The following is a 9628-nucleotide window of genomic DNA, read 5'->3' on the forward strand; positions in this document are numbered from 1 at the left end:
GCCTGCTGAGCACGGGAGCCTGCAGGAGCTTCCAGCCCGGGAAGGTGGAGTCTGGGCATTCCTGAAAGAAGCTGGCTATCAAGACTAACCATATCAGGGGCCGGAGAAACTGCTCAGCAGTTAAGAGCACTGGTTGCTCTTCCAGAGGACCTAGGTTCAATTCCCAGCTCCCACTTGGAAGCTCACAAATGAAATTCTAGATCCAGGGGATCTAGCGTCCTCTTCAGGCCTCTAAGGACACTGCATACTGTGATTAAAGATGATGTGTAGGCAAATCCCCTGTATACAGTTTTTTAAAAAGGATCGGCCATATTAGAGAGCTTTGGATTTAATTGCTACCTGCCTTCCTCAATGATTAAGATGGAGAGTGATCAACCTTGCATACTTGAGCCCACACATGCACATATACACAAAACATGGGAGTTATGGGGGTGGGGAGTGATATCCATGAAGATTTGGCAGGAGACACTGCTTAAGAACACAAAACAATTTGAGGTCAGTGGTAGTGGTCCCACCAATTCTTTGGTCAGCACAGTGATGAATACTTCATAGCACTCTGAGGCTGACACAGGATTGCTGTAAGTTCAAGGCCAATCTGACCTACATCGTGAAACCCATACTCGTTTCTTTGCTGGCTTTTCTCGAGTGTGCAGTTTTAGGAAAACTTTGTTCTCCCAACACGCTTGTTAATAGCATGCTACACCTTCTGCTCTGTAATACAGTTATTGCAAAATGAAGGCATTGGGTTGGGGAGATTCGGTGGTAAAGTGGTTGCCATGTGACAAGGAGGGCCTGAGCTCAGTCCACACAATCCAGGTTTAAAAAAGTGGGTGTGGTGGCACAGCCCCGGGGGAGGGACAAACAGGCAGACCCTGGGACCAACCAGCCAGCAGCCTCTCCTACTTACCAAGCTTGCTGCCACTGAGGGACTATCTCAGAAGACAGGTGGACGGCCAATGGTGGTTCAGTGAGTAAAAACTGTCACCAAGCCCGACTACCCAGTTCAGTGCCAGAAAAATACAGAGGAAGAGACAGTCATCTCCCACAGTTTCTCTGACTTCCACACATATACAAAGTAAATTGTAATTTCTTAAAGGAGCCCTCAGGGGCTAGAAAGATGACTCAGCAGCTCAGAATACTGGTTGTTCTTAAGAGGTCCTGAGTTCAATTCCCAGCAACCACATGGTGCCCTGTTCTGGTGAACAAGAAAACAGCACTCATACATAAAGTACCTAAATAAGTAAATTTTTAAAAAGGGGGACAGGGGCCCCCTAAAGAGTGACACTGATGTTGCTCTCTGCCCTCCACATAATCTCAGAAAGATTCAGGACTAGAGATAGGGGTCGCCCATTGGTGGAGCCTTTGTATAGCACTGCGAAGCCCTCGCTTCAATCCCAGCAGCATAAAACAAAACCCTCACAACAGCTAAAGTAATCTGCACTCTTCCAGATACATCTGCTGCAGTTCCATGGAACCAAGTACGCTGCCATCGATCCGTCAGTGGTCAGTGCGGAGGAGCTAGAGGTGCAGAAAGGCCGCCTCGGCCTCAGCCAGGAAGAGCCATAGATGGGGCTTGAGATGCCGAACCACCCTGCTCTTGCACAATCAGTTCGGGTTCGTTGGTCGGGCACACTGGTCCTCACCCTTCTGGAAGTCGGACTGATTGTCAATCTCATGACAGGCGTCAGCTCTTCTAAACCAGTGTGACTGGCCCCTCTCCACATTTGTTTTTGTTTTAAACTTTTAAATTTGAAGAACTTTTAAAGACTCCCATTTTAAGAATTGTGAAAATTTTGCTACCAAAAGTCTTCTCCACTCTGTTCATCTCAAAAGCTTGGGATCATGTGGCGTTCTCTCTTTTCCTGCTTTCTATAACTGCTGCACCCACCTCCAGGTTAGAAGAGGAGCACCGGTCATTTTTATGCTTTCTTGGGCATAACCAGAGGGTCGAGGCTGGCAGCCTGCTGGCCACTCCCTACACATCAGCTTTTTTGCTTTCCAGTTGAGCACATCATTTTGAGTATTAGCTGTTGTATTTCTAGACATTACATTTGGAATAAAAATTGAATTTCAGCCAGTGGCTTCTGTGATGAGTGAGGCTGCCCCTCTGGGCTACTGGCCAGTGCTGTGTGATGTCGGGTGAACAAGTCCATCACTCTGACTGCAGCACGGCTGGCTGTTACCTGCTGACTGCCGCTGTAGCCTACGTGCTCTTTTAATCTTTTTCACTAATGGGATTGTTAAAAAAGAGATAGAGTCTCATTTAGGCTAGGCTGGCCTTGAACTCATTATGTGTCAGGGCTAGCTTAGAGCTCCTGATCCCCCTGCCTCCACCTCCCAAGTGCTAGGATTACAGATGTTATCCTGAAAGATCACCAGATGCCCGATAGAAGTGGTTTTAATACATATGGAGAACATAGTAAACTGTCTCCAGCTCTTGATCCAATGTAGAAAACGTCCAGCCTGTGGATAGCCTTGTCTCCCTCCCGCACTTTTCTACATCCCTTCCTATCCTGGATGGCTATAAAGCATTTCCATGTGTCCTTTCAAGAGATATGATAGGATACTTGAGACGCTGGGGAGATGAGTCTGTGAGTAAAAGTGCGTGCTGGACGAGCATGAGCACTTGAGACCGCCCAGTGCCCGTGCACAGTGTCAAGAGTGTCCAGGCAGCCTGTAACCTCAGATAGCCCAGTGCCCGTGCACAGAGTCAAGAGTGTCTAGGCAGCCTGTAACCTCAGATAGCCCAGTGCTCGTGCACAGTGTCAAGAGTGTCCAGGCAGCCTGTAACCTCAGATAGCCCAGTGCCCGTGCACAGTGTCAAGAGTGTCCAGGCAGCCTGTAACCTCAGATAGCCCAGTGCCCGTGCACAGTGTCAAGAGTGTCCACATAGCCTGTAACCTCAGATAGCCCAGTGCCCGTGCACAGTGTCAAGAGTATCCACACAGCCTGTAACCTCAACACTAGCTGCAGGGCATCCATTCTCTGGCATCTGCCCACACATACACAGATATATACACCCATCTGTATACAGGTATCTATACAGTAACAAAGAGGTTATTTGATAATAAAGGTTGAAATATCTGTATATGTAAGGGGTTTTATTCAGTTCACATAGTAGAAAATTTATACAATATACACACATATAGAAAGCTATAATTAACATTTTGAAAAAATTAACACTTATGGGAAATTATTGACATAAAGCTAGAAAAAATTAATATCTTAACTATAACCATAAAAAACAAAAATCTTGGGCCAGCAAGATGGTTCAGCAGGTAAAAGCCCTTGTCACACCAGCCTGATAACCTGTCTTCAACCCCCAGAAACCACAGTGGAAGAAGAGAACCATGTCTACACATTGTCCTCTGCCTTGCATGTGTGTGCTGACACATGTACATGCCCATGGTCATACACACATAGTAAATTCTAAATAAGCTGGCATGGTAGTGCATACCTTTAATCGTTAGCACAGCAGAAGCAGGAAGGTGTCTGTGACCATGAGGCCAGCCTGGTCCACACTGTGAGTTCCAGATCCATAAGGAACACCGCCCCCCCCCTCCTTAAATAGAAACCAAGACTCTTGGCAGGAAGATGGCTGCTTCAAAGCAACAGGTTTACAGCTGTATACTGAAGTAAGTAACTGACTGCAGGTGACCATGGGATTGATTCATCAGGAGCTTAGTGGGGTTCTCCGAACACCAGAGATCTGCAACAACACCAAGAGAAAGTACCATCTACCATCTGGCTGAATCCCCAGCCTTCCCCTCTACCCCTGCACATACACACACATACTACACAGAAAGGGACAAAGAGCTTGCTATTGCAGTTTCCTGGACCTTGAAGACTGATAGCCTTAATATATAGGAGCTCCAAAGTCAGCAGTGACCCGGCTTTGGAAAAGGAATTCACGTAACTCCCAAAGACCTCACTGTGCAGTAACCAGCAGCCATCTTGAGAGGGAACCTACCTTCTGAATTTGGACTGCATTGGAAGTCTGAAACACATGCATATTCCCATCTGCGCAACCCTATAAGCACTCCACCGCATTAGATGGCTTATTAGGTCCTGCCTAGCAGAGTCATGGACACACACCAACTGCAAATGTGTGGATGGGAGCTGGCAGCGTGATGCAGAGGGGAGTGGAGGGTGCTGTCCACAGACCCAGGGGATTCTGAGACAGACATGGCTCCCCACCTATGGCTTTGATGCTAACACCAGGGACTCTCTCCAAGCAGCTCCCACCATTCTTCCAGCACACCCAAGATGTCTGCTGCTAGCTGTACAGAGTAGGAACTCAGGTGTCATAGCTCCTCCACCTACAGAGTTGTGCTGAGACACAGTAGCAGTACCTCTCTGGCTCTGGCTGTAACCCCACCTCCAAAGCCCACAGCCTAAGAATGTCTGGAAAGAAACCCATCCCTTGGCCATAAATGCCCTGCCTCTCTCTTATGCATGTATCACAGCTGGGGCTTGACATCTGGTAGACAAAACAAATGAAAGAGTTGCCAGGAGATGTTGCAGGATATTTGGTCACACTGTGAACCTCAAGACTAGTTTCTAGTTGTGGTGTGGCTTGGCCCTTAGAACATACCTTTAATCCCCCTGGAATACAGTTACACCTTTAGTACACACTTTTAATCCAAATAGTAAAGTAGTGTTTGAAGGAATCACCCATGTTTGAAAGTGCTAGCTAATTGAGTGGTAGCCAAAGTGATGAATCAGAGAAAGATTTGACAGAACAGGATCTGCCCAACTCTCATGAGGAGAGAGGGGAAAGGGACACTACTTACAAGAAAGCAGTGCAGAGAGAAAAGGAGAAAAGAAAGGAAGGAGGCAGTTTTCCAGGACAGTTGTACAGAGACAGGTTATACAGACAGAACAAGCTAGACACAGTTGAAGACAGAACAAGCCAGAGACAGAGAAGGAGCTAGAAAATTACAGCATATTGTCGAAGTTAGTATGAGGCCAAGCAAAGCAATTCAGAAGAAGCCAAGAACAGCCAGATTGAATCATTCGGCTTGGAGAGGAGTTTCAGCCAGAGCAGCTCAGTTGAACCTGCCAGCCAGAGATCAGAAAGAACTAGAAAGTGTGAGCATATTCAGCAGTAAGTCTCAGAGGCTGAAAACATTTTAGGCCTAGATTAGATTTTACAAAAGCTAGAAGTTTCCAGGACTAACTAGCCTCCGAGACGATAGGCGGATAAAAGTTCCGATTACAAGGAGAAAAGCTCCAATAAGCATGCATCGCCACAGGAGCTGGGGGTTCACCCTTTGATTACCACTAACAAGAAATGCCAGAGTTGGAGTTGGTCCTTGTCCCTGCCTCTCCTTGTGAAGATTCTGGCCCCACACTAGTATCTAATTCAATGGGAAAGGGCCTCCTGGCCACAGTTGGAGCAGTCACTCTGGAAATGCTGAAACAACAGCAGATCCCCACTGCTCACTAGAACCCACCACTCACGCTGCTGGAATAACAGAGTGTGCCACAGACACCCTACCTATATCACACCTGCTAAGCTGCTCCTGTGAAGCCCTTCATTGGACGGTAGTGTCCCGATTCAACCGCATACAGTAGTCACTCTGTCCATGCTTCGGAGAGATGACATTACACTATCCAGCTGGAAATAAACATTGTAGCAGACCAATAAACCCCTAACACACCCTTATGAGAAAGCCACTTACTAAGAGGGCCATCCAGGGGCAATGAGATGACTCATTGGGTTAAGGTGCTTGCAGCCAGGCCTGAAAACCTGAGTTCAATTCCTGGAAGCAGAGCGCCAACTGCAGTAGGCTGCCCTCAGACCTCTACGCATGCGTCATAGCCCACGCTTGCATACCCACGCTTGCATACCCACACTTAAACCCAACGAGATGGCTCAGCAAGTAAAGAGTTCAATTCCCAGAACCCACACAGTGAGGAGAGGGAGCCAAATCTTGTCCTCTGAGTTCACACACACAGACCATGGTTAGAGCACATGATATATGGTTAGAGACAGACACACAGTACATAAAAATGAAATATGTCTTAAAGAATACCAAATATCTCTATGTCTCAGACTTTTGTCCCTACCATAGCTCTGGTCACACTGGTCTTACAGGAGAGTTCCAAGTACTTTGCTCAGGCTCCTACAGGACCAGTGCGGCCAGTAAGCCAATGTGGCACCTGACAAGCCAGACGCCACCAGGCTTCCTCTGTTTAGTGGTTTGACACCTCTTGTAAGCGGTAAAGCTGGGGCTTGGCATTTTAACTGGGTGCACCTAAGGCTCCAGGCAGGCCTTACAGTTTCCAAACCACACAGCTGCTGTGCACACCCATCCCAGTGCCAGAAGATACAGTGACTGCAGGGCTGTCCTGTGCTTTCTTTCCAAATCCTCCCTGAGTGAGTTCACTCTCTCTAAAACCTTTCCTACCTGCTCCAACACTGGGTGACTGACTGTAAGCTGCCATTTCCAGTCCTGACTGTGTCTTAGTCAGGGTTTCTATTCCTACACAAACATCATGACCAAGAAGCAAGTTGGGGAGGAAAGGGTTTATTCGGCTTACACTTCCACACTGCTGTTCAATACCAAAGCAATTCAGGACTGGAACTCAAGCAGGTCAGGAAGCAGGAGCTGATGCAGAGGCCATGGAGGGATGTTACTTACTGGCTTGCTTCCCCTGGCTTGCTCAGTCTGCTTTTTTTTTTTAAGATTTATTTATTTATTATTTGTAAGTACACTATAGCTGTCTTCAGACACACCAGAAGAGGGCATCTGATCTCATTACAGATGGTTGTGAGCCACCATGTGGTTGCTGGGATTTGAACTCAGGACCTTCGGAAGAGCAGACAATGCTCATAACCGCTGAGCCATCTCTCCAGCCCCCAGTATGCTTTCTTATAGAACCCAGGGATGGCACCACCCACAAGGCCCCCCATCACTAATTGAGAAAATGCCCCACAGCTGGATCTCATGGAGGCAGTTCCCCCAACTGAAGCTCCTTTCTCTGTGATAACTCCAGCCTGTGTCAAGTTGACACACAAAACCAGCCAGTACAGACTAATTTGGTTGCAAGCCTAACAATACTTTTTCAGACATGCCTTTGAGACTGGCCTTCTACTGGAGCCTCAGACTCCTCCAGGCTAAACTACAACCACTCCTCAGCCAGTCTGTCAAACCTGCCCTGCGTCTTCTCCCAGGCATCTTGGAGCCTCTGAAACTTCCACCCTGGCCACCCACACCTAGGCCTGCAAGGCTCAGAGAGAAGCCAATGCCAAGTTAAAACTTGGTGCACAAGATGGGGTGAGATGCTGGACTCTGAAGCATGCCCTGCCCACCAGACAGGAAGCTGCGGGGCTAATGATGCCTCTGGACTAACACAACTGAGTCTTCTGTCACCTGACTTCCTCTGGTTCTGATGCAGGGTGCTCTGTAGTAGAGGCAGACTCTGAATTGGCTGACAATGGGAGGCTGGCTGTGCCCACTGCACCCTCCACCACCAGGCTGAAGGCCTTTCTTGAAGAAGAGCTGTCTATGTAGCACATTTCTACACCTAACACAGACTAACAGATCTGCCATCCACCCTACAGAGCGCAACCCTTCCTGCCACAGGCCAGGACTTGATACTTCCTGGCCCCTCACTGGCTCTCCCAGCCTCCTCCCTCTGCTAGCCTCTGTGCCATGAACACACTAGTCTGATCTTGTCACTTGCTGGAGAAACCAACTGGAACATTGTGAAATAATGCGGAAGTAAAACCAGTTTCTGAAATTCTAAAATAGAGCTCTTGGACTGGACGGATGGCTCAGCTGTTAAGAGAGCTGGCTGCTCTTCCAGAGGACCAGGGTTCAGTTCCCAGCACCCGAAGGACAGTGTATAACCTTAACTCCTCTTGCAGCTTTTGTGGGCACTGCACACAAATGGTAGACAGACAGACATCCAGGCAAAACACCCATACTCATAAAATAAAAAATAAAAGTTAAACACTACAATTTTAAGTACGGCTTTTACTGTTTTCTGAAAAATTGCAGAGGACAAAACTTTTAAAAGCAACTTCAGTCATAGCTAGTGCTATACCTATTTAACGAGTTATATGAATGCACTTCGATATATGATGTGACCCCCAAGATTGTTCCCAACCTCCATAAATTATCTATCTTGAGACCACTGGAGAAAGTCATCCAACTGTAAGTATATAAATATATAGCATATACTTGATAGATTACATTTTGTGCTTGCATATATTTTGAAAATATATGCATGTTTTGTATTGTATTTGTGTTATGTATATGCATTGTATGTACACACATTAGATTTTTTCCCCTCCAGATCTGATAGAACCCAGGGCCTTTGCACATGCTAGGCAAACAATTTACCACTGAGGTACAAACCCAGTCAGGAAAATATTTAAATATATGTTTTAAAAAAAGAAAAGCCGGGCATTGTAGCGCACACCTATAATCCCAGCACTTGGGAGGTAGAGGCAGGCGAATTTCTGAGTTCGAGGCCAGCCTGGTCTACAGAGTGAGTTCCAGGACAGCCAGGGCTACACAGAGAAACCCTGCCTCAAAAAACCAAAAATAAATAAATAAATAAATAAATAAATAAAACAAGAAAAGCCACAGGGTGGTGGTGGCATATGCCTTTAATCCTAGCACTTGGGAGGCAGAGGCAAGCCTTGTCTACAGAGTGAGTTCCAGGACAGCCAGGGCTACACAGAGAAACCCTGTCTTTAAAAACAAAACGAAAAACAACATAAAGAAAGGAAGAAGGAAAGAAAGAAAGAAAAAGGAAGCTAGGAAGGAAGGAAGGAAGGACAGTTAGCAACCTGCAATCTGAGGCAGATTAACATTTGTTTCCCATGAGGGACAGGAAATTTCCCTCAAGATCCTGCAGGCTCAGTAACAGCAGTCCATTCCTGGGGCTGGCTCAGGGCTGGGGCTGGCTCGGGGCTGGCTCAGCTTGAGAAGTGCTTCCAGAAGAGAACACGTGTGAGGCGCCAGGCCCATTCACGCTCCCATTCTCCATCCCATTTAGTTTGTGTGAGGCACCAACATTTAAGTTTATTCTGTGGCATTAGAGATTGAGCCCATAGCCTCGTGTGCCATGGGCAAAGGTACCACTGAGCTCTGTCCTAAGCCCTTGGGGGTTTTGTGAGTCAGGGTCTTATTATGTATTCTGAATTGATGTGGAACTCCAGATCCTCCAGCCTCCTCTGCCTCTCAAGTGCTGGGATTGTAGGCGAGCACATCTGTGCCCCGCCAAGTTTTCAGTTATGGGATAGGAAAGGGACCCCCAGCATGCTCTCAGCAGCCCCCATTCCTTTCCTCTCCTTCCTTTTCCCCCACTTCCTTTTCTCTCCTGTGTTCCAGGTGCAGGATTCCCAGAGGAACCTGCCTCCCCACCCCCCATGGCCCTGCACAGACCTCAGGCACTCCATCTGCCCCTCCCCTCCCCAGCAACTATCTCCTCAACTCCCACCTCGAATTCTCTGTGGGTATCTGAGATACCCACATCCCACCTTCCCTGAGACAGAAGATAGCCATCATTCTTTGCTCCCAACCATTAGAGGATAGATACAGACTTAAAGAACCTCTGTCTTAATTAACAAATTAATAAAAGTTATTCAGATCTAACATCTCACTCCCAT

The 9628-nt window shown here is 47.3% G+C and overlaps 2 protein-coding genes across 11 annotated transcripts in view; one reads left to right on the plus strand and one right to left on the minus strand.

Annotated features, from left to right (window-relative positions):
* The window catches only part of Spg21 (SPG21, maspardin), a 35182-nt gene extending 32095 nt beyond the window's left edge, over positions 1-3087 (plus strand). For 2 of the 3 annotated variants that reach the window (NM_138584.2, NM_001357813.1), the window contains exon 9: positions 1450-3087. In NM_138584.2, coding sequence (NP_613050.1) covers positions 1450-1566 — 117 coding nt within the window. In that variant the 3' untranslated portion in view covers positions 1567-3087. The remainder of the gene's footprint in view (positions 1-1449) is intronic. The other variant, XM_030244409.1, reaches the window with a different exon arrangement.
* Positions 3081-9628, minus strand: part of Ankdd1a (ankyrin repeat and death domain containing 1A) — a 31949-nt gene continuing 25401 nt past the window's right edge. For 2 of the 8 annotated variants that reach the window (XR_001779211.2, XM_006511596.3), the window contains one exon: positions 3081-5620. Coding sequence is in view for 4 of the 8 variants with exons in the window: in XM_006511596.3 (XP_006511659.1) it covers positions 5613-5620 (8 nt within the window). In the remaining 4 variants the exon portion in view is untranslated. The remainder of the gene's footprint in view (positions 5621-9628) is intronic. The other 6 variants (XM_006511595.4, XM_011242845.2, XR_870872.2 and 3 more) reach the window with 5 other exon arrangements.

The sequence above is a fragment of the Mus musculus genome, chromosome 9, assembly GCF_000001635.26.
Source record: "Mus musculus strain C57BL/6J chromosome 9, GRCm38.p6 C57BL/6J".
In the NCBI taxonomy this organism is placed as follows: domain Eukaryota; kingdom Metazoa; phylum Chordata; class Mammalia; order Rodentia; family Muridae; genus Mus; species Mus musculus.